The 25,935-nt window shown below is 39.2% G+C and overlaps 1 protein-coding gene across 1 annotated transcript in view; it reads left to right on the forward strand.

Moving 5' to 3' along the window:
• TXLNB (taxilin beta) overlaps positions 1-18,842 on the forward strand; it is a 55,317-nt gene extending 36,475 nt beyond the window's left edge. The window contains exons 5-10 of the mRNA XM_012650486.1: positions 3,219-3,413; positions 5,164-5,283; positions 8,082-8,156; positions 14,433-14,525; positions 16,701-16,796; positions 18,054-18,842. Of these exons, the coding sequence (XP_012505940.1) occupies positions 3,219-3,413; positions 5,164-5,283; positions 8,082-8,156; positions 14,433-14,525; positions 16,701-16,796; positions 18,054-18,842 (1,368 nt within the window). The remainder of the gene's footprint in view (positions 1-3,218; positions 3,414-5,163; positions 5,284-8,081; positions 8,157-14,432; positions 14,526-16,700; positions 16,797-18,053) is intronic.
• Positions 18,843-25,935: the final 7,093 nt, after the last annotated feature.

A 25,935-nucleotide genomic window follows, 5' to 3' on the forward strand; every position in this document is an offset into this window, starting at 1 on the left:
AGTTAAATAATTAAATTAAATTCTTGTCTGCTAATTCTACATCTGGGTCATTATGGAACAGGCCTCCTCTGATTGTCTTTTCTTCTGAGAATGGGTCACATTTTCTTGGTTCTTCATACAGCAAGTCATTGTTGATTGTATCCTGGATGTTGTGACTGTTAATGTTGTGGAGAATATGCATTCTACTATACCTTGAAGAATTTTGATTATTTTTTTTTAGGTTGGCAGTTAATTTGGTTAGATCTAAACTATAAATTCATCTCTTTGGCAGCAGCTCAAATCTCAGTTTAGTTCTTTTTTCCTTAGTTAAACTGCTTTGAGTCTACCCTGCACATGTGTGGTTCAGGGTCAGTCAGAGATTTCAGCTAAGTTTATTCACAGAACTTAGGGCTCTACTTCTCTGACTTTTTCTTCCCTGGTGATATCCCCTCACCTTCCAGCGGCTATAGTTGTCCAGAACTCTGTACTCTCATCCTTTAGACCAGAAGGTTAGTACGTTTTCTATGAGAGCTTTACCCACCGTATGCTGCTGCCAACTGCAGTCTCCCTGTAAGCTAAAAGCTGTAAAAAATGGGAAATTTACATTATGTACAAGTGCCAGCTTCCCTCCAGAATCTGTCTGGTTTTGTTTACTCTCCAGTGCCCTTAAGTCATTTCATCCAGCGTTTACGGTTGTTGTCTGCAGAGGGGTCAACTTGGTATGAGCTTCCTTGGCCATACCGGAGAAACAGCCTAAGTATACCTGAATCTAAAATTCATGTGCTAGGAGCTTGGCAAGATATACAAAGAAAATGCATAACCAGGTCTTTCCACCACCATCAATTTTAACTTTTACTGTTTTTTATTAATATTGCTTCTTCTATGAGTCTCACACACACACACAACCTCACAATCTAGGATAATTTAGAAACAGACCAGTAAAAGTCTGACATATGGGCTTGTTTCAACAAAATATTACATATATTTGAAGCAATAAATTCGAACCTCAAACTCTACTGAAAAAGAACTGCCTGCTATGAGATGGGTAAGTGTCTCAGGGAAATGATTTTCCTAAAAAAATAAGTAGCATTTATTATCAGAATATCATAGAATTTTAATGTGGAAAGGTCTATAGGAATCATCTAGTCCAAGATACTCATATGTCTGTATATAAATTAATAATTCATTGATTTATTAAATAAACATTTATTGAATACCTATGGATTCTGTGCCAGGCACAGCTTGAGTTCTAAAATGCACAATGATGCTTGCAAAGTTTTTTTTCTTAGTTATTTCAGACTTCATCCCTCAATCTTATTGACATTATCAATTTTCACTTTGAATACTGTGTTTGATAAAGAGAAGAAAATTTTATCTCCAACACTGTCCAAATGATTACAAATTCTTTATCAAATTTTATAAGATTTTGCTAGATTTTTGTCTCATTGAAAAACAATATAATGTAAAATGCAAGATGTTGTTTTGTGGGCCAAGATTCGGTGCTATGATGCTTTGAAATGTGTTTAATGCCATCTTAACATCTGTACCTTGATTCTGTAGCCAGCTCCCAGCGAAAAACTCAGACTTGCTGGGGTACATGGAGTGGTTCTTTCATTTTATTCATTCATGGATGGAATATTTATAAATACAAATGGAATTCAGATCATGGTCTGTAGTTCTATGATTTCAAACTTGCTAACTTCCAGGCTTAATCAGGAGCTATGAGAAGATGATCACTATTATATGTATATTTAGTTGCTCTTAGCTGATGGACACAATCATTTTTAGTGAAATACATATAGTAAGTATTAGTATACAAAGTTTAGGGAAATAACATCTCAGTTAATCCCTTTGGATTAGGAAGTGCAATATCTTTGATATCCCTGAGAAGTTGTTGCTTAATAGAAGTTTATAACATGAATAAATTATAATTCTGATATGAGGATCCATATTAAGTTAGGAAATGTGTTAATGTTGTAGAGGAAAGAAGAAATCTAATGATAAAATATTTCCAGAACATATATTTTCAGCATCAGTTTTTATTTTGATCACATTATTCTATCATAATAAAGATTTGTACAATTACTTCTGTTAATATTATTATTTCTTTTTAAAAGTCCTGTTACATAATTTGAATTTGCTAGGCAATTAAATGCAGTATAATTTTACTTGCCAACAATGAAGCAGGCTTTCACATTAACAATTAATCAGAACTGAAAGGAATCCTAAAATTTCTGTATCATCTGTCAGTAGTGTAAGTGTCTCTATCTTTGGTATGATGTAGCAAGATTAAACCCTTTTATTCTAAAAGAATGAGCTGAACAGTCACAAAGCAATTCTCAATATAGATATGGAGGAAATTTGAGCATATTGTTAGTGGTTAGCAATGAATAGAGAGTTTTGATTTATGAGAAAAAAGAACAGAAATGATATAAAAGTTAATTTCCAATTCTTCAACGTTAACAAAGCGGAAGGGGGAAAATTAGATGTTTCATTTTAGAGTTAAAGAAGAGTTGAAACTTAATATTGCTTTCAGACTCAAAATTTACATTGAACATTTTAATTACCCTATGTGACACGTGTAATGATTGTTCTTTCAGAAACAAACTATCCAGCATGTTTGGAAAGATTTCCTTTTATATTCTTGAATGGTTGTACTTGATCTATAGCTGTCTTAGTTTCCTTTTAGCTTTTGGATGAAAGTTTTTTCTCACTAAGGGAAAGTTTATATTGTGATCACTTATATTTACCCAACTTGGGTAATACAATTGTGTGGTTAATATGCCATGGTTTTTATAGAAGAATATAAGATCTATTGTTCTTCTCCCTGTACCAAACCAAAGGAACGTATGACCTGTCTCATCAATCAGTAAAACCCAGTGGCCTTTCTTCCAGGCCACAGTCAAGAGATCAAAACCGCGTGACTGCCTGTTTGTTAGAAATCGCTGCAGTTCATTCACTCAGCAGGAGACCTGTCATCTTTAAAACAAGCCTATTCGTCACCAACTACCAAATTCCAGGCCCTCAGAGCACCTGCTCAGAGTGACTGTGTACTCACAGCTGAAACCTTTGCTCACACATTTATTTTGGGACTGAGCAACGTTAGCTGTAGAGAACTGAGAAAAAAACACCCCACTTAACTCTGCACACTAATCTCCCTTCAATGACCTAATCCTGAGTCTGTAAACCCAGTGAGCCTTTAAACCAGCATAACGAAATATTTTGCTTTGTATCCTCAGGAAGAGACCCTTCAGAGGGCACGTGAGGAAGAAGAGAAAAGGAAGGAGATCACAAGTCATTTCCAGAGCACCCTGACAGATATCCAGGCTCAGATCGAACAGCAGAGTGAGCGAAACATGAAGCTCTGTCAGGAGAACACAGAGCTCGCAGAAAAACTGAAAAGCATCATCGATCAGTACGAGCTCAGAGAGGAGGTGAGAACCACACCCAACGACGTAGAAGACCTGCTCATAGATGTGGCTCTGGGTTGTGAAGGCGGGGAACTTGGTTAACAAGGCCGTTATGGCCAGCCCTCTCAAATGATTAACATTTAGGGTTGGATTTCTTTCATGAGCCAAAATAAAGACAAATGGTATTACAAAATACCTGACTGAAAGTCATATGGGATTTCTTCAAAACTGGAATCACGGCAAAGTAAAAGCCATAAATAGAAAGTGGTGGGCTGTGGGCACAGTTATGCCTGGAAACAATATTTCTCAGCCTTTTGAAGATCCTTTCTATGCAGCCAAAAATAACTCACACACTCCCGCTTAAGAATCACCGTGTCATCTAAACTAAGGGTCTGTATTATTGGCTGGTATACCCTACAAGCCAATAATAGTATTAATAATGTAATAATAATGATGATATTATTTATTCAGTGCTTAGATCATATCAGGCAATGTGCTAAGTACTGTACTTCACACGCAATACATCATCGAATTGTCTCAACAATCTTATGCACTAGATAATAATATATTATCCACATTTTATAGATAGGAAGCAGAAGCTATGAGATGAATCACTTACCCACAGTCACAAAAACCAAAGACTTTTGCCTTCGATAGTTTATATTAGAAGGACTATAATGGTCTTTTATTATCTCAAAATTATATTTTTAAGACTCTAGATGCCCCTCAGGATTTTGATATATCATATTCCTTTCCCTATCCCACCCAAATTTTAAATCTCTGCCTTAAAATGTAACATAACATAGTCAAAATGGTTCTGTTGGCAACATGCTAAGATTCTATTAAGAAAAAACAAAAACAGAGCCAATAGCGTATGGCCGCAGTAGTTAGGTAAATCAAGAAACTCCTCACAGTAAGCCAAAATGCCATGCTACCAGTTTATCTTGTCAGGACAACCAATCCTGCTCCAGAACACAGGTTCAGACTAAAGAAGAGTGAAGGAGTGAAGGGAAAATGTCCTCACTCTTCAGAGAGATCTCAGATGGGAACGGCCTGGTGTACTAGCTGTGTATTTCTGGAACTGGTTCTAGGTAAAGCCCAAGAGTAGAATTCCACATGTCCTCTTTCTGATGGGACCTCCTAATGACCAGAAGTTCTTCACCTCCTAATGACCAGAAGTTCTTCACAGGGAGGTAGAGCTGAAAGCTTCTGGTCACCAAGCAAGTCCAGAGGTCGAAAGGTGTGGAGAAGTCTGTACATTTACATATCAATCATCTGTGAACCCTGGCCTTCTCAGCCCCACCAGAGCAACAGAGTAGATTTCAGGGGGCTCAGGCCTCACTCCGGACCTAGGACCACATGTTGGTGCCCCAAGGGTTTCTCATAACCCTGGAGGCAAGAATGTGGAGAATTCATCATGATAAATTATACTAATGTTGTGATTAAAAGTGGTTTTATATTCATAGAAAGAGCCCAAATACGAAGTGATAGTACTGTGGCCCTTGCAGTATATATCATTGTCTGTGCTGTCGAGCATAATAAATAGCATCATACCTAATAGTTACCATATTTAGAAAGATAATGTAGGTACCTCTTGGCATTACACTGCTGAACTCTGGCACCTCCACCTTTTGCAGCTACTTTTGTGTAGTGCAGAGTATGGGGCACTTCAACACTTTATGGCTTTAATATAAATATGTTCATGTGAATTTTTTATTGTACATTTTAAGCACCAATAAGCCAATCTTTATATGTATACTTTATTTTTCCTTAGCATCTGGACAAAATATTTAAACACAGAGAACTGCAGCAGAAGCTGGTGGATGCAAAACTCGAGCAGGCACAAGAAATGATGAAGGAAGCAGAGGAGCGCCACAAACGAGAAAAGGAATATGTACTTATCATTTTAGTCACTGTGCATATCTGCTTTGCCTTGGTGTCAGAGACTCTCTGAGAAAGTTATTCTGATAACAGTCAAAGAGAACTAGACTGATGGAGGAAGAGCCTGAGCCGCTTTGGAGAACTAAATTGGCCATCCCAACACAAGGCACTATACCCACACTATTTTTTACATAAAATACTCATCCATCCATTCAACACATATTTTCCAAAGTGCCTACTATCTGCTAAGCACTGTGTGAGGTGCTGGGATTTCTATAGCTGTGGAGAAACAGAGAAGGGCCATCTCCTACCATGTAGGTTAGAGCCCAACTGGGAAGAGTCAGGCAACAGATAAGCCAACAAACCAGGAAGGGTCATTTCAGATAGTAAGTGGCTACTAGGGAAATAAGAAGGAACTGAGAAGGGGCCAAAGGAGGGGACCTACTTTAGACTGGGTGACCAGGAAGGCCCTCACAGTGGGGGGATGCTTGAGCCAAGTCCTTCCCCATGAGGAGCTGGACGTGGAGCGCCATCTTCAGCAGCAGCCGTCTCCAGCAACAAAGGCCCTGCTGCCGGAAGCAGCTTGGTGTGCCCCAGAAATAGGAGAAGGTCAGGGAAGCAAGAGCATGGGGAAAAGGTTCAAAATGAAGTTGCAGAGGTAAGCAGGGGCCACACTGTGTAGCTTTGTAGGGCTTAAAAAGTCGTTTGGATTTTATTCTAAATATAATGGGAAAGTACGGGGTAGTTTTAGTGAAGGAAGTGACATGATCTGCTTTGCATCTGTAAAAGACTAATTTGGCTCCTGGGTGGAAAATGGACTGCAAGGGAACAAGAAAGCAAGAAGACAGTTAGGAGGCTCTGAGAGCATGCAGATGAGATATGACGATGACTTGGATTAGGGAGGTAGCAGCAGAGAGGTGGAAATGGATAAAAGTTGTTTTCAATATAAACCCAACAGGTCATGGTGCAGACCTGAAGCTGGTGACAATGGGGAAAGGAGCAGATGACTCAAGGATGACTCCTGAGTTTTGGGTTGAAGAAACCGAGGGGTGGTGTCTACTGCTATCTAATTCACCCCAAGCACCCCCCAAAAAGCTATAGGGCCACCCTACAGATGAGAGAACCAAGGCTCGAAGAAGATATGCAACTTGTTTAAGGTCACACACTGCTAAGTGAGCAAGATGTGTTTCAGTCCCACGTGTGTCGGTTCCCAAAGCCCAGCTCACTGTGACAGTGCGTCGCAGTCAGAGGTGTGGTTCACGGGTAGAAGTTAGGCAGGTGTGTGCTGCTGGACAGACAGAGAGATGTGAGACATAGTCAGTTGGCCAATTATTCAAATTTGGCCGTTCAACATTTGATCACGGGCTTTCCATTTACCTAAACTCAGACCAGAATCAATTCAATTGGTTAGAACAGTAATTTTAAAATAACTTTAGTTTTTAAACATGGCAACAAAAAGACAAACTTTGGGGAACCTAACCTGGTGGACGTGCCCACAGCATGTTGACTCTGGTGTCCACTAAGCCACTCTAGGGATGGTTACACATACTTGCCCAGTTCAGTAAGATGGAGCTTACCAAGAATCAGCTCTGCATGCAAATTTTTTCTTTCCAGTTATACTTTTATACCACGTAAATCAACAGAATGATACATAAACTGATGAAATATAAGTATGAAAAGAAAGAATTATTTCTACAAAAACTACATTTAATACTTTGAAAGACCAGATGCAAGCAAATAGCAAAAAAAAAGTTGTAAAACTAGATATGTGAGTAGCTATCAAAGATTGGAGGAAAGGTGGAAAACTCTGGAGAATTATCCAATCAAGCTGCTTCACAAGTATTTTTAGGTTCTAGCACTATTGGTGCTAGACACACACACACACACACACACACACACATATATATATATATACCCCTAACAACGTAGAAATCTTATATGGCACATAATGGATGTGTTTTAAAAAAAACAAAACAAAACTCTGAATTCCAATCAGAAGATCCATACCCAAAACAAAGACCACAGCCCTACATCAAAACTGATAAATAAATGAACATCATCTTCAGTTAAAATTACATGTTTTAAATATGTGTGTCTTTTTATGCCAAAATCAACTTTTCAATTCAACCCATCAGCTCCCAGAGGGCAGATTTAGAACAATAGGTCAAACTTCTAACCTGGTGTTTCTCAAAATGTAATCCATAGCCCACCAATAGCCAAACCATCTTGGGTATTTACTATAAGTACAGATTCAGTCACACCTTATACTTCCTCAGTCATATTCTCTGAGAGAGATCTGCATTTTAACATGTTCCCAAGGAGATTCCGATGCATGTCAGAAGCTCTGTGTCAGGAACCAGGGACAGACTAAATATATACCTAGTTCTTATCGTATCACACATGCTATGGTGGAGAACAGCGGTCTAGGGGAGTAACTTTGGGTTTAATATAAAGAACAGTTGCTGACGACAATGCCGCAGCCAGGGATGTTCTGGAGCTGTTCCAGCAGAGGCTGAATGATGGTTGGTCAGAATTACTGGAAAAGCTTCGAGAATTTGGTGAGAAGTTGAATTTTGTATGATTCATGCTTGAGTTGGAGACTATTTTTCTTTTCTTTTTTATTAAAACCACAAGTTTTTACTTGAAAATCCAACTTTTTAGACCAATTGTTTTCTTAGCTTTCTTAGATTCTTTACAAAGTTTCGAAAAATTACTTGGGGGTTAATGAGCAAGTTATTAAATTTTATACACAAATTACAGCAATCTAAAAGACAGTTTGACAGTCTCTCCACACATTCTCTCTTCTCATAGTTGCTGAACCAGGCGGCAGAGTGGAAACTTCAGGCCAAAGTGCTGAAGGAACAAGAGACAATTCTGCAGGCCCAGGTGAAAGGGGGAGGACGATGCAGGGGTGTGCCCTCCTCTGCGCCCAGGTGACGCGGCTGCAGGTGGTCTGCAGAAGGCAGGGGGCGGGGGGACAGGACTTGGAAGTGAAGAACAACTTCACATTTATTATTTTTAAGTAAAAATAAAAGCACAACATTATATCTACAAAAAAGAAATGTTCTGCACCAACAACATCCAAAGGTTTGTTGACAAATGACGGCGCCAAAGCGGTCAGAATCACCAGTGTCCAGGTTCTCACGTATCTCTTCATATTTCCTCGCTCTCCCCTCTCCCAGTACCCTGGTAAGGTAAGAGGAAAATGTAAACTGCTCAGATGCACTATCCATGCCTGGGAATTCTTAAAATGCCTTCACATTTTGATATAATTTATAATGCAAAGAAAATGAGAAAAATAGCACCCAAATTTCTGTGCTATCAGAGGTTGGCCTTGAGGGTGGTGAATGACACGAAGTGGCAGCAAGTCAGGTACCATTTTGATTTGCTTCTTGATGTCATTTGTGTGCTTCGATTAGACTGTGGGAATTCCTTTTTCAGGCTCAAAAAAACAAAAGCCTCAGGCCACAGCTGACACTGGGGGAAAACCTGACCTATCCATCTTCCCCCTGCCTTGGGGCTCTGTGCCTCCTGGCAAATGGTCCCCATGGGTTCCGGGAGAACCATCCTGCCACGGGCCACAGAGAGACCCCAACTGCCAGGCGAAATGCCCAAGTGCCAAAAAGACTGCGAGATCACATAGAGCAAATTCATAGAAGGTGAGGAAATCATAAGCCTTCCAAATTGAGCAGCATTAATTAGAGATTTGCAAATGTTTATGTGCTGATTGGTAAATATTTGTTCATTGTAAAAGAAAAAAAATCAAACTATACCATTGCATAGACAAAAGCACAGAGAGCATTTTCATATCTAGCCTTCTCAAAGTGTACTTTTGCAATGCATATATAGAATGCAATAATTGACTTTTCCCCAGTATGATCTATTCTCTGATAATATGTAAGAATAGCTTTGAAGTACCAATTACATAGAGGTTAGAACCATCATGTTTCTATGAATAGAATCAGAGGGCCCAGAGTTACCAACTCAAGATCACCCTGAGACAGTCACTGAACCCGCTGTGGGGTCAGGGGCAGGCAGTGGGGGCTCTCCAGGCAGAAGGCAGGTGGGGGGAAAGGAGGTGTGGCCCCCTTGTCTAGGGGAGGGGACAGCCCAAAGAATCAAGCCAGAGCTTCTGACGCTCTGACTCATTCATAACACAGAGCCTTGAGGGGGACAATGGACACTGTCTGAAGTTGGGCACTGTTCACAGCATCTGTTACATGCAATCTCTACTCCTCTATGCTAAATGAAGATAACAAATTGAGAAGAGTAAATTAATATTGTCAAACTTTGGGCTACAGAGTGATTCATTCAGCTGCCATCAGAATCTAGGCCTTTAATAACCTGTGAAATAAGAATAAAAAGGTGTGATCCAATTTCCCACCTATACTCCCTCAAACTTGAAAAAACATCTACAGGGGTTCTAGACTCGCTATCATTCCTCATTCATCCCTGAGTCCATGCTCCTGGACAGAGTCCTGGCTCTTCTACTGAAAAGCTGTGTGACCCTGTGCAACTCACCTAAACCTCCATGGACCTAAATTTCCTTGTCTGCAAAATGAAGATGCTGTAATGAATCAGTGATCCCAAGCTAGTGGCCTCCAACCTCTGAGAGGCCCATGACTTTTCAGTATTTCCAAAACAACAGCACATAAGGCAGCAGCTACGGTCTAAAATTTAGTCGTTTCTGACATTAGATCTGCTCTTGCTCAGCATCTGTGGGTGGCACTTATCCATATGTTTAAGTTTCTAAAAGAAAAATGAGTTAATGAATATGTAATATATGCAGTTTTTTTTCAAATCATACATGCAAAGCGCTTAGATCAGTGTCTGGCCCATGATAAGCATAATTAATTCAACCAATATTTATTGAGCACCTACTAAGTGCTAGGCATGGTTCTAGGTTTGGAGACATAGTAATCAATAGGAAAGAGAAAAACCAATGCCTAACTGAACTCACAATCTAGTGATAACAATTATGTCAATAAAAGTGCAAACTCTTAATGAGTATATGAGCTAGTATTAGTATTATTTCATAGGTAAGGATTCATATGAGAAAATATGAGCCAAAGAGAGTCTCGAATTGCAAAAATGTTGAAGAACCCATGGCAAAGACGATCTCGAGACCCTGTACGGCTCTAGCTCATGAACACAGAGAACTTCCAGAGCTGATGAAGTGTGGCCCTAAGCTAAGTTGACTGTGCCTTCTTTTACATGGCCCACAGAATCCCCCAGTGAAGGCAGCCCCACTAGTTGCAAGGAGCCTCCTTGGTCTTTCTCTTCTGTCTCCAAGCCACTTTCAAAACTCTGATAATTACTTAAGCATCAAGAAGAAAATAGAGGTCCCAAATCCATATGTGTAACAATGTTTAAACAAGTTCCCCATAAAGTATTAATATTACATTAATATTTTAAAAACTTTTACACCTTGGAAAAAAAACTCCATCACAGATTATTTTGCATAGCACTCAAACACTCCCCTTAGTTTTACACAGTCTTTAAAGGGGAAGGAATGGCAGGAGGCCAAGCCCTTCATCGCCATTTTTAAGATCTGAATAAGAGACACATTAAAGACATTATTTGTTGTTTTCCTAGACAAAAGTCACTTTTCAGCCATGAGACAACTGCTTGCAGGTTAGAAGAGATGTCTAGCTTTCAATTGTACAAACCGAGGCGATAGAATAAGCATCAGAGATGATCAATAGGATACAATCATCACTACAAATAGAGTATTCATTGGATCAATAAGGATGAAGACAGTAGTAGACATGGAAAGTCAGCAATATCTGACTACACAGACACAAAATACTACCCAAGGGAAAGACCAGTGAGTAAACCGTTAAAAGCATGTAATCATAATCTTTTAACATCCGAACCCTTCACCAAACCTACGTGGGGTGAGTGAAGAGCCCTCTGTGACTACCTTTCTAAGAGGACTTGCTCCCAGACCAAATCCCACAGAATTACTAAGACAATCCTGGACATAGTTCTGTTTTCTATACTCTATATGAATGTTTGTAATTAAAATTTGCAGCTCAGTTAAAAGAATGTGTTTGTCACTAGGCCCATTTAAAAGTGAAATATTGAGGCAATTATTGTTATTCTAACCATAGAACAGTTTGTTTCTATTTCTGCCTCTGGTAGGAGAAATACTGCACATGACTTCTGGATGTCTCTTCCATGCTCCTCTGAAATACCAAAGTGAGAGTGGGAATATGACACAACAAACCAAACCTGCACCATGTCGGCACATTAGTCAGAGGGAAAACACTACCTAGCAAATATCCAATAAGTAAACAGGAAGTACAGATATTTAGTTGTATAAGAAGAGAGTGTTAGAGTTAGTTAACTGAGAAATGCATAATCCACACAGGTTTTGCCACCTGACAGAGAGGGAGGTCAAACAGGAAGAAAAGCAGAGTATTAAAGACTCATCACTAGAAGGAAAAAAATATGGAATTGTCGTTAAATGGGTATAAAGTTTTCATCCCATTTTGCAAGATGAAAAAGTTCTGGAGTTTGGTTGCAGAGCAATGTAAACATACATAACAATACTTAACTGTACACGTAAAAATGGTTAGAATGATAATTTTATGTTACCACAATTTAAAAAAAAATTTTTTTAAGTTGAGGGAAAACAAAACAAAACAGTCACTAGAAAAATCCCAGAAGAGGTAGTGATGAAGTGACACACTACTTCTTGGCACTCTGGGTATGTCTGTCTTTGCCATGTCTTCCCCAGCAACAAGAAAACATGGGGAAAGGGAAACAAAATCTGCCCAATTAATGTACCAAAAAGAACATTCTGTGCTTTTTTTTTTTCCCTTAAAGCCTTTACTTTGAGACATGATGGGAAAATCTTACAGGTACAGGTGCAAAAGTCAGACATGCTCACAGTTGAGTAAAGACAATCTAACCAGAACGCTTTAGTGCCCATCGGCTAATGTTGAAGCTGAAGTTCTGGGTGTGGTTGGTTGTTCCTGCTGACTCCATCAAGATCGCCTCTGTGGGATGGATGGTACCTGTGCTCACTCCTGCCCTGGCCTGTCTGCAGCCTGTAATTACAGAGCTACAAGCAGGAGGACCAGCTCAGGATGCCATAGGTTCTGAGGCCCCTATGTACATCTGCTGGAATTACTAATAAGTTGGAAAAAGGATGAGGAGGAAGTAAGAAAAGAAGGTTGATAGAAGGGACTTGGCTGAGAATACAAATGAATAGATTTTGTGATAGAAGGTGACCAGACCTGCTGGGGGTAGTTGTTCCCACCCCAGGCCAATGGATAATGTGCAATGTGGGTAGCCAGTCCCGCAAGAGCTTACCCAAGGGCAGAATGTCTCAAAATAAGAGGCTTGATCCATTCATGGGACCTGAAATCAATTCAGTGGACCCTGGTCAGTACTTTGTAAAAAATGAAACACAATGAATAGAATATGACGGAGTATGTTGCACATAAGAGTAATTATAAGTATTGTTTTATACAGTGTGTGTGTGTGTGTGTGTGTGTGTGTGTGTGTAACTCTAGGGCAGCTCCCTGGCCATGAATTCCTTGATGCCCCTTTACTCTGTCTTCTTTAATCTGTATGCCAAGGAACCATGAGAAATGAATTTCAGTTCTGTTACATACACTGCTAATGAGTGATTTCAAAACGATGGTCAGCTGCCATTTGTTGACTTTCCTTTGGATAATCAATATTCTGCAGAAAGGAGTTATGTTATCATTTTGTTATTGTTGTGTACTGCAATAAAACCGCCACTATTCTGAATTATTGGGGAAGAAACCATTCCAGATAAGCAATTTTCTGGGCTCTAGGGGTTGTTTGATTCACACACACTCCCTCTCACACCCACTCCCAAGACTGGCAACTCTCCAATCTGCCAGCTTCTAGGCAGCGTACTCTTCTGTACAAAAAGACAGTCCTACTAGGAGTTGGGGGAGCGGGGAAAAGACAGTCCCACTGACACTGCCAGTTGGTCCATTGGTGCCCTCCCAGTGAAGCAAGTACAACCGGGGGTTCTTGTTTCTTGCCGGATGCTCTGCAGGTTTGCTTCCTCACGCAGGATGATTTGTGCCCACATGAGAACTTGGGACTGTTCCGGACACTCAAGAGTACCAAAGGCTCATGTGAAAATGGAAGCTTTATTAATTTGAATCATCCATACTAAATCTCCACTCACTCAAAACCTGCCACCCTAATATTATTCTCAAAAGCAAGACGTTATTATTTTATTACTGTCACTAACAATCAAGTTTTTACACACTTTCCTTCCCTGTGCTGCCCCATTGCCACCCCACATGCAAGTGTTGGAGTTAAGGACGTGGGGAGATACAAAGGCTCTTCTCTATGTCCCTCTGGTGAGCCACACACTCAGCAATGCTACCCCATGTGATGTTTTATGCAGATTAGAAATAGGCATCCCTTCCTCAAGGCCTGTTACTTCCATCAGTAGAAAACTGGTGTAATAAACTAGTTTTGATGAAAAAGAAACTGCTATTGGCTAGGACACTGTATTCGTAAATATACAAGACTGTGATGTCTAAAACAGAAATGGCGACGGCTTAGAGAGGGGAACAACCTGCACTTGTCCATGTCCAGCCCACATCTCCTCTATCATTTGTCTACCTTCTCCTTTCCTTAAAGACCAAATTCAAGGCTCACCTTCTCCACAGCCATGTGGCTCACGTGATCACCTGCCGTACTTAAGTGCCTTGGCACTTTGAAGTCCCTGTTGTCTTTGAGAACAGCTTCCCATTACAAGTACAGGTCCCTTAAAACCAGGGTCCACGTGTTCAGTACTTTTGTACCTATAGACCATGCACATGCTCAGTGCTCACTAAATACCTGTTGGTAAAAGTTTATGATACAATGAAATAGTGTTGATATTTTATTTTTTCATTTTTCTTTTTTTATAATTTTTTCTTTTTTTTTTTAATTCTATTTCCTTTATATCATTTTTCTTGAAAGTAGCACTTCAATCATGCTCACTGACCTAGGTTGATCTTGTAGTAAACAAAATAACTAAACATGTTACTAACACTGTACTGAGAATTCCTTTTCTGAGAAATTATTTTTCTTCTCAAATAATGAACAATGACATGTTGTTTTGTTCTGGATGCATTCTGAAAGCAGCCCTAAAATAAAGCTACTCTTTCCCGTTTGCAGCTTACTCTCTACTCAGGAAGGTTTGAAGAGTTCCAGAGCACACTGACGAAAAGCAACGAAGTGTTTGCCACTTTCAAACAGGAAATGGATAAAGTGAGTATTCTTGCTTATCGCCCACGAAACACTGGCATTTTCTATACTGACAGGCAATTCTCCTTTGGTTTCATCTTTCTCTCACTAAAATATTTCAGCGCATTTCATGAAGTAATGAAATGTTTATAGGTGGGATTGAGGTTTGGGCTGCATTTTTTTTTTACTGATAAGTACATGGTGAATTAATCTGAGTAAGAGTCCAAAAACGCTAGGATACATTTTCACTCTGAGGAAGAAGAATTGTTTTCCTACTCCACGAACAACTGGAAAAAAAAAATAAGAACTAGAAATTTAACATCATGTTGTATATACTGAAGTCAAAAAATATCTAAATATTTAAAAAACAACTTTTATACAAACATACAAAAGTGGAAATTAGAGTAGGAAATACCATTGTATAGGATCCTTCTTAGAAGGGAAGATGTGTAATATGATATAATTGACAGAGCCCTGAATAAGAAGATGGAAGCCTGAATTCAAGTTCCTGTGTGTTCTTGCTCATCAAGTAGCATTGGGAAATTCACTTCACTTCCCTGAATTTTTTTTTATCTATAGAGATACTATGTCTCTTGCCTACCTCACAAGATTGTGAAGTTCAAATAAATTAATGTATTTTAGAAGGGTTTTAAACTTTTTAACAGTCTTTTACAAATATAAGGTACTAAGATTATTATTGGATCTAATGCTTAAATCTTGTTCAATTCAGTGTTTTCCCAATCAGTGTCAGAACTGTGTTTCTGAGCAGGCATTGGCATTAATCATTTTTAAGTGTAGAAAGCATCCTTTAAAAGATATTGTCATAAAATAATCTGATAAATTTCATAATTAAGTGAGCAAACTTAAGAAGGTTGACACTTATTAAAAGTTATAATTTTCTCACTCCAGGATAAATCTACCCATTTTTTAAAAATTTTTTGAAATTCTAGAGTTTTAAGATTGGAATAAATATTAGAACAGAAAAAATATTTTTACTTCAAAATTATATATTTTAAGGTTAGAATAACTATTAAACCAGGAGTTCTTAATCTGGAGTTCATTTATGGACTTAAGTAGTTGACCAGAGCATTCCCTGAAAATTAGCGGAAAAAAAAAAAAATTGATGTGCATATTTGCATTTTTCTGAAGTTCACACATCAGATTTCATCAAATTCTTAAAGGAATCAATGAACTTAAAAAGTTTATAAACTACTAATTTGATTAATACATGATCAAAATCTAAAAACCTAGCTTCTCTGTAGAGCCAGGGGCTGACAGTCTGGGCCCGGCCTCTGGCCTTCCCGGGTACCCTGCCTCAGGCAGCTTAGCACCAAGCAGCAAGTGCCCAGGTCTGGTTCATCCAGGGAAATCGCACCTGATTGCATGCCTTGTTCTTCACTTCACCCAAGCAGAGAGGACACCCTCCAACCAAGAATGTGAGTAGTCTCAGTTTAAAAAAAAAAAAAAACAGGCTACATTATATCACACTTCTCTATCCCCTACACCCAGCCCCAGGCCTGGTGACCAGCAGATACTCCCTGTACATGTTGCATTAAATGGAATAAAATATCTACAGCCCCACTCTTCTGTTAATTCATCTTAATATTACTCCACTTCTCTAAGCCTCAGTCTCCCCATTTATAAAATGGGGATTAGAATGAAACCTTCCTTGTGGGACTATTTCAAGGATGAAATAAATAATGCATGTAATTACATTTGGTGAACTTTACCTGAGTCTACAAACGTAAAGACTGAGAAAATAGAAAGCTGGTTTTGTGTGGCTGTTTCTCAAATGTGCCCAGATAGTATCAACATTTTAACGGCTAAAAGGCCATGGCAGCTTTCTCACTGTGATAGTCTTCCATTCAATAAAGCAAATAGCCTACATTACAAGCTTATCCATGGGACTCAATAAAGACATTCTTTTAAATGGAAGGAAAAGCAATGATAAAAGTGTGCCCCTAAGTCGTTTCCTTCTTCCTGAATTGGCTCAGGTGCAAATAAGTTTGCTCACCACTGACCCAGATGGCTCAGAAATAAATCATGACTCCCCTGCAATCTTCATTTTTGACATTGAGCATTCGTTTGCTCCAGCAGCTGGTAACAGAAGGACTTCTCGTGATGTCACACATGGAATTAACAGCTTCTTTGATATATTAACTTTTCAGGATTAACATTAAAACACTCTAATTTCTGCAGACAACAAAGAAAATGAAGAAGCTGGAAAAGGACACAGCCACATGGAAAGCCCGGTTTGAGAGCTGTAACAAGGCTCTCTTGGACATGATCGAAGAGGTGAGGAAGTTTTCCCCTCAGCTTTTTATCCTCCGTGTCTAGTCAAAATATTCACACTTAGAGTATGATAACCGATAATAGTACAAATGATTATGTTTGAAAAAGAGCTGAATTGTTTGGAGAAGTGACATATTAAATTTTAATAAAAATAGTAAGAGCAAAGGTCATTTAGAATCGAGTCCGGACTCATAAAGAGCTTTGTTACATGCTTACTTGTTGGTTCAATAGCTGTCCTCAAAGCAGCAACACAACACACCTGTGAATTCCTTAAGGGTAGGATAAGTATCTTATTTCACTTTTTTGAATGTTCCCACTGCCTGACACAAAAACAGGTGCAGAATAAGTTAATTAATTGATCTGAATATACCGAGAGAAGACACCAGCCCAATCCCTCAGTGTATGTGCTATTTTATAGGCAGATATGGAGATATATCTTTTTAATTTCTCCAACAGACATTTAAATACTGATATCAAGCAGGCTTTGATTAGGTTTTGAGACTCTAAAAGCAAAGATATTAATACATGGCCCCTGACCTGACTGGCAGGGCTTACAGGTGAAGGCCTGTCCATGTAAACAAGTGAAAATAGGTCTTAACAGTAAAGAGTAACCGAAAGGTAGGGGTGAAGGAGTGAGATACATAGGAACATTTTCATGCACAAATATGCCAACATTTCTAGAGGAAAGAATTGAACAGTTTGAGCAGCCAGCATCATGAATTAGTATGTGGTGAGTTTCTATGGTTGTAATTACTGTTCTAACAATTCATCCCAAATTGCAACCAATTCCAAAGAGATAGGCTTATTACTCATCAACATAAATCAGATTGTTGCTGGGATTAGCACATGGCAGTTTATTCATAGAATAGTTTAGGCATTTGCTGAGGGCTGAGTCCCCATCCATCTCATTCATCTTGCTACAAGTTTTGCTTCTGCCTTCTTAGTCTTAGAAGCAGAAAATTTATCTGCTTTAAGATATGGGAAGCCTCTGGAGCAGAGCAGAAAGAAGCCTTGCCATCTTTTTTCCCCTGAAGAACAGACTATGGTGATTAAAACTCTACCAGTCTAGCACACAATGCAAGAAAGAAGTGATGTCCGTGACCAAGTGTCTGTTCAGCCACCACTCTACGGCCAGGTCCCGGAGCCTAGTAGCCAAATTCCAGAATAAATGGTTTTGCTTGTCTGCAGAGAGCATTCTGGCAATTTTGCTTTTCATGTCGGTTTATATATGTTATGTGTTTCTGTGTTTTCAAATCATAGAAAGCGCTGAGAGCTAAAGAATATGAGTGCTTCGTGATGAAAATCGGGAGACTAGAGAACCTCTGTCGTGCTTTACAAGAAGAGAGAAATGAACTCTACAAAAAAATCAGAGAGGCAAAAATGTCTGAAAAGGATGACCCAAGTCAGCACACCTCCGATGAAGAGCCAGAGTCAAATGTCTCTGTGGTTGAAGAGATTGGTGCAGAGGAGGCCAAGCGTGTGCAAAACGCCGTGGAAAATCTGGCCATGGCCTTCATGGTAATTCATCATCCAGAGTCAACCCCACAACAGTCCAAAGAAACCCAACTAGAATTCGGCAGTCCTCATGGGAGCGGTGACACTGCCCTCAAGGAGCCAGAGCAACCCCATCTGGTCAATTCAGGGGAGTCAGAGAGTCCCCAGCCTCCCTCCACTGCTCAGGCTGAAGCCCCAGAAGGCCATGAGGCAGAACCTCCCTCCAAGACCAGTAATCCCCCTGCTGGGTCAGAAGCAGAAGCCCAAGGCGAGGGTCTCCCTGCTGGAGCACAGGCTCAGCAGCAGTCCTGCAAGCCAGGGGCAGAAGCTTCGGGTCAGGCCCCTCAGTCCCCAGCAGAGGCCCCCCTACAGGGGGTGGAGGAAAGTGGTCCTGCCCCACCATCCCCAGCATATGGGCAGGGGCCAGCTGGGGTACCTGGAGGTGAGCCCAGTAGGCAGCTCCCTCCGGCAGCAGCAGAGGATCTACCCCCAGGGGCCTCGGACATGCCCCAGCTGCCTGAAGTGACCGACACCAATCTGGAAGGCGTAGACTAGGCTGCACCATGCCTTCAGTGGCTCTTCTTCTTGACTCTTTGCACCTTGGTCACAACAGATTGTCTTCTGAAAGAGGCATTAAGGGCTAGGCATGTCAAATGGAAGAGAATTAGGATTGAGACGATTTTTAATGTCATGCAGAGCACATTCATTCAGACTTTGCTATTTGTTCTCAATTTATGACAGATTTGGAGCTTTTCTATTTAACACTGGTTGATAGCATTATATAATTTTCCCAAATGGCAACAACACATACCAATAGCAAATTCATATTACTTTTCTATTAAGATGATACTTAATTCAATGTCTCAATCAATAATAAGATTTGGTATTTAAAGACTTCTACTACAATATATAAAATCAGCAAATGTGATGTTCTATTTATTTCCACATATAGTTTAATAAGTTCCATACTAGTTGATGGATGTCCAGATTCCATTTAAACAGTACATGTACATAATATATGCATATGTGTTTATGTATATATGTATGTATAGATGTATGGATATATACGTAAATTCATACACATATAATATCCACATTTATACATATGTATATAATGTGTGTATAAATGTGTATATTACACATATATTTCTCTCCTTTATGGATTTTTCTCTATGCAAAGTATTTAGATGCTAATCAAAAAATTATCTCTTACTTGCACTTGAGACTATGATAGACTAATGCTCTATGAATCAGAAGTAGGTTCAGAACACAAGTATTTAGGCTATCATTACACTGGGCAAAAATAAGTCATCCTGTGGTAGATCAATAAATTCAACCAACTGATCAAATGACAGAAGAGCAGTTGGGTTAGATTGCAAATCTGTGCAGACAGCATGGACACAAAGAAGGCCACAAGAGACCCTAAACAGAAAAGGGGAACAATGACTCAGCCCATTGCATTGCAGCCCTCTCCTGTGGTCAGGCAGCCCACTCTGGGCAGCCTGCAAGAAAAGGATTGGAAGTGGGAAAGGGAGTGAGGGATTGAGGGTTGAGGGACCTCAGAATGGGAAGAGGCTGTGCTCTGGTCCCCTGCCTCTTGTGCTACAAATGTCTCGAGACAGAATACTCACCTCTTGCTATCACTCTCTATACTCTCAAAGCATCTGCTCCCTCCTTCCAAACTCCCTTCTTTGCAGCTGGAAATTATAGCCAGCCCTCAGCTCAATTAATGCTACATAAAACTATTATTTTTCCAAAACAGAAATCCACACAGGGTCTCAACATGAGTGATGAGGCTTACAAACCAACACATTTTCTGCTTTTAGGATTTCTCTGCAGACCAGAGTACAAAGCAAAACATAAATGGATCCCTACACAAAATGATTTGAAAAATAGTGAGGATTCAGGAGAAGGCAAAAGCTGGAAACACCTGGGGTTGTCTACATGAGTATTACATTATCATTGCTTGACAAAAACCTCTAGTGATACTGACAGCATAGATTACTCTACCTAGGGTAAAGGAAGACTGCAAAGATGAAACAGGAAGGAACAGAGGGAGGGAGGGGAAAGGGAGAGAAGGAGGGAGGCAAAAGAGATGAAAGAAAAAAAAGTCTAACTCAATGCTACCTTAAAAGTTGAACTCAAGTAGAAAAAATGGATAAAGGAAAGATTCTCTACTATGCATCCAGGAAATCATTCTTCAACGTTGCATGTGGCTGTTTGCCAAGGCACACAAAGCACTTCTAGGCAGCAGCCATATGCTACAAGAATTGTAAACTGCATACAATTTGTTTGAAGTAGACAGTGAGGGTAATAACAAAATTGCTAGGCAGGAAAAAAATACATTGCTGTTTAAGAATCTGTGTATTTTAAAGGCTTAAAATATTATAACCACAAGGTATTCAGCCAAATTCAACATTACTGGAAGTCTCAGAGATTTAAACATTCGTTTAATTCAGAGCTAAATATTCACCATAAAAATCCAGGAGGGTCTCCTTCCCCACTATTTACAGAGGCTGAACTCCCAATAATGGCATAAGATTAGAGAATCATAGTAAAGTCTCAGTCTGAATGTTTAGCAACAGAAACAGGCAGGAGAGGAGCAAAAATCCAATAAATCAAATATTCCAACACCCAAAGTTCATTATGTTCATCCAAAAGGCTTTCACAGCAACACATTACTCACTATGGTGTATATCTTGGGCAGAGTTTCAGATAGAATAACTTCCCTAAAATTTGTAAAGGCTTTGGGAGAATTATTTTAATATTCCAAGAATGTTTCATTATAGTCCTTTGTGTTAGAATTTGGCCTTACTAATTATAACAATAACTCATAAAGAACTGAAAGCAGAAGAAATATCTGTTCTTTGTCAAGTTCAAGTAACCATTTTTAGAGATGCCAAGTCTACTTTCTAGCAACACTAGAGTTGTTGGTATTTTATAAATTATGTATCTATTAAAAAGGTACTTCTCTTCCCAAATCCTCTAGTAGTGGTTTTGTTTATTTTCAGTTATTCTTATTTTATTTTTATTGCTGTTACTTCTATGTTTCAACAATACCTAACAAAAATTATGGTTTTATTCTATTGTTGGTTAAATTTGTGGTCACCGAATAGAATTACATGGAGTCAACACTTTGAAAATATTGGAGGGAAAGAGAGAGGGAGGGAAGAAAAGAGAGAGAGAGAGAGAACATATAACAATGAGGCTACACTCAAAAGTCACTGAGGCCTACAAGAGAGAAGAGCTAGGAACAGAATGCCCAGGGCTAATGAGAGAACAAAACCCAGACTCCTCTGCCAGGCTGTCCAGACAGTGGACAATTATCACAGACCAGAATGTGTCCCTTCGGTCCCAGTCTCCCAAAGAACCATGTTTTCACAGGTTTCTCTGCCATGTTTCCTCTAAAAAACACCCTGAGGAGTAAGGGCGGGAGTGTAGAAGGTGTCGGTTCACTTTCCCTCTCTCCAGTTCTTCTGACTGCTCCAAGAATTGAAGAACTCTAACAAGAACTGAAGAGGTCCAATTGTTCTGCCTTTTGATTTTTCTCTCTTCTCCGTCCATATTGGTCTAGGAGGGTGTTTTGGGAAAATCCCAGGACAGTAGAGCAAAACTGCCCTCTGAACTGAGATGGAGCCCAGAGACCAAAGAATGACTCAGCCAAGTCAGCTTGGTGAGTTAGATAAGTTACTGTTGGTCAGTACGGGAATCCTCCAGACATCTAGCCCTGGTCAGGACAGGACCTCTCTGGGCACAGGCTCTTGGGCCATGGCAGAAGTTCTCCAGAGAGTAAGATGTCTCTGCATCTGCCCATCCCTGATGTGGCTTTAAATCCCTTCCCATGAGTGAGGCAGAGCTCTTGCACTGTATCATCACGTGTTCCCACTGAAACCAATCAGGCAAGCCCGAGACAATCATCATGCACCTTCATACCACCCATGTTACATTAATGATATTCTAATTCTCCACTAGGCAGAGATTTTAGTATTACAATTAGCTAAACAGTATTATAGGTCAGGTAAAGCAGCGCTAAAGCAGTCAGGGCCAGTTTACACGGGTTGTCTCTGCCTCAAGAAAGGGCTAAGGCACATCTCTTGGCCTTGTAACTATTCTTTGGCACTTGCTTAATCTATTTTGTAACAATTTTGCTGCGCTCTCCAAGCTAGCACAGAACAGTGGTCTTTGTGTAGTGGGGAACTTGCATTTTTCCCTCAAAGGGGCTTCTCAACATGGCATTTCCTAGCATGCTTGAAGAAAAAGATGACTTGGTTAGAAAGGGAAAAAAGGTTAAACCTGCCCTTGAGGCTGCTTTTGCTCCTTTTTGCCTGGTATAGATACACATTTTTAAAATGGCCCCTTTCTTTGAGTTATATGAGTAATATGTATTCATTATAAAACTGAGGCTTTTTCAATAAGACTAACAAGAACAGGAAAGCAAGATTGTTTCAGGAAAATTTCTTCAGCCCATTCTCCTCTAACCAATAGTTCAACTCAGAATTTAGAAAAAAATAAAATAAAATGTAAAGAATTTGCTAAAAGAAGATACGAAATAAAAATAACGCCTCCAGCCTCCAAAGTTTGTTCCCATCATAAACTGGCAAGAACGTTTAGGAGGCCAGCAGGGTGTAAGGGTTCAATTTTTACAAGGTTTAGACAATTTCCATTTCTGTACTTTAGAACCTAAAAATTAAAGTTATCATTAGATCAGCCATGAGGGCTCTCCATGGGAACAGAAGCTTTCACATGATAGTAATGATTTTCCTCCACTTTGTTGCATCCTCAAAACCTGAAGTTAAGTCTCCTCGGTGCTATCTCCAGATAGAAGTTCCACAAATGCTAGTTGCTGCTGCATGTGCATGGAATGTACACACGAGCACATAAACACGCATGCGTAAAATCTGACCTAGGTTTGATTCTGTTCCTGTAGGTATTTACACCAGTATTTTCAATGGATGCTTAGTATTATCTTTCGTGACAAGGACAAACTATAAAAAAAAATTATTTCCTGTGTGAATAAGGATATCTGATAGAATCACTTAACTAGCAAAATAAACCTAGAAGTTCATTGATTCATGGCACAAAAATTACTCACAGAAGCTATTTCACCTCACTGGGAGATAACAAAAGGGATAAATCACTTCAACAGCGCAATCAAGCCCGGTTGGCTAAATCCAAGTGCAGTCCTTCCTGCTGGCTTTTAGAGCCCAAGATTTCTATTGATGGCAATGTCTATCCCACACTAACTTTGCATTTTTCCTAAAGAGATATAATGTCCAATTACTTCATGTCATAACTAAAACATACCTACATGTAAAACTCATTATTTAAGAACTCACAGTCAGTTGATGACATTTTATGTCAAATAACAAAAAAACCACCATAGAAGCCAAGTAAGAAGCCATTATGTTAAGAGAGAGAAAGTAAAAGAAACTTTCGATTTGATAAGTATTATATGTAATGTACACATATACATATAATATATATATTTTTCAAAGAAAATTTGAAAGTGAGAGTTCAGATTTATAGCTATTATATAAAAGGAAAAATTAAAAGGTATAACCTTAAGCCTACTAAGAACATGAAAGGAAGAGGCTCCTAAACTTGTGGGCCCTTTGTGAAAGCAGAACAGCAATTAAGGACAAGGACTTTAATATACTTCAACAGCCCAACTCCAACCGGGGGTGTTTTTACAAACATGATTTTGGTGTTGTTGCTTTGTCTTCCTATTGTTTGCCTTTCTTTCAAAATAATAAATGCATTCTTTTCTTAAGAAATGATAAAATTACATTACAAAACATTTAGAAAATAGAGAAAAGAGAAAAATTACCCATAATTCCATGATTCTAATTTAACCACTGTCACCATTCACTATATCATAGGATATTTTAAATTAGTGAAATGTCTTTTTAAATTGAACATTATGTTAGTTTGGCTTTTGAGGAGGGCAAGGGAGAGTAATAGCTATTAATAGCTACCAGACTAGAGTGTTTGCACTGTGTATTCAAATTTCATACACTTTGCTATATAAACATGGAAGCATATTACATTAATGATAGAATAAACATGACTATGTAAATACAAAGGCATAGCACACACATATGTTGGGTATGCCACACATTGTCCCTTAAATGTTGCATCACGCATATACAGGTTTCCATGTAAACCTGGACATGGGGTAGAGTGAGGTGTTTAAACTCACAGCTCAAAAAAATAAATAAAATACTAACTCTAGAAAAATACAAATGCAGTAGATAAAAAACCAAGAGGAAAAGTCGAATTCCTGTTTATGAAGTGACAAGAAAAATATGATAATACCATAAATCATAGCATTGGCTAAATAAAGGTCAAGGTTCTAAAACAAATCTAAACTCTTCAAAATTGATAAGATAGTTAGTGGCTTTGTTGCTCTGGGGAAGTGATGGTCACCAGCATTAGCGATATCACATCTATTAAGTAAGGCAAAGCTAAAAACCACTGTGAACCTGGGATTGCTCTAACATATGTACCAGGCAGATGCAGCAAGCCACAGAGTATTCAGAAATTCCATACACAAAAAACATTCAAAAGTCAGAGTTCAAATTTATAGAAATAGTGTAACCCTTTTCATCAGACCTAAAGTCATGAGGTTAAATAGATATTAGACGATTGTACTACTGGTGTGGTATCATAGGCCAGATTTATTAGAATATAGTAAATGCTCTACCCAAACCAGTGTCATTCCTCACAGTCAGACTATTGTAACATTTTGAGTAAAGAAATTCATGTTCAATTCACTTGTCTTTTTTAACATTCTTTTCAAGGAATTATTCCTGGAATATAACTACCCAAGTCTAGTCAAAGACAGCACCAGTCCTGGAATCAGACTATTGAATTTCTAGTCCCTATTCTGCTGCCAACCCACAGGGTGACTTTGGCGAGATTACTTAACATCTCTAGGCCTCACTTCACTCATCTATAAAATGAGAACCTTGGACCAGATGATATTTGAGGATTTGGTGTCTCCGATTAAATCCTCACGAGATTATGAAGTTACATAGGGTTTTCCACTTTCCGAGGAGAGTTTTATTCTAAGAGACCTGCACGTCACCTGGGGCACTTCTATTATAATTCACACATGGGAAAGGAGACAAGAATTATTCAAATAAATATTTTTAATTTTAAAAATTAGATGAAGGAAGAATTAAGGATTATTCAACATATATTGAGGGCCTTCTAAGTGTGAGGTTCTGTGCCAGCCCCTAGGATGATAAGGTTACAAAGCTAAACAAAAGGTTTCAGGACCACCCACCCCTTGACTCTGTGTGTTCAGGATCAGAGCACCTTCTAACTCAGGCCTGAGGATTCCTCCCACTACCTGCACTGGAAACTTGGTACCACAGGAAGGGGTTGGAAGATATTCTAAGGTGTCACACTCACCCCAAAATATTGAGCAACTAAAAAAACAGGAAGGAGACTCCTGGGAGCATTTTTATTACAAATGATACCCAGATCTCCAAGGGGAAAAGTTTGAGTTCCTGCTCAAGAATGAGGGTTTTTATAAAATGTGTTTGTGGTTATTTGTGTGTGCGTTTACACATGTGTGTGTACTTGTGTGTCAGGGTATGTATGAATATTTGTGTGCAATGTGTCCCAGTATATGTGTGTAGTT

This window comes from Propithecus coquereli, unplaced genomic scaffold (genome assembly GCF_000956105.1).
Source record: "Propithecus coquereli isolate 6110/MARCELLA unplaced genomic scaffold, Pcoq_1.0 Scaffold329, whole genome shotgun sequence".
NCBI lineage: Eukaryota > Metazoa > Chordata > Mammalia > Primates > Indriidae > Propithecus > Propithecus coquereli.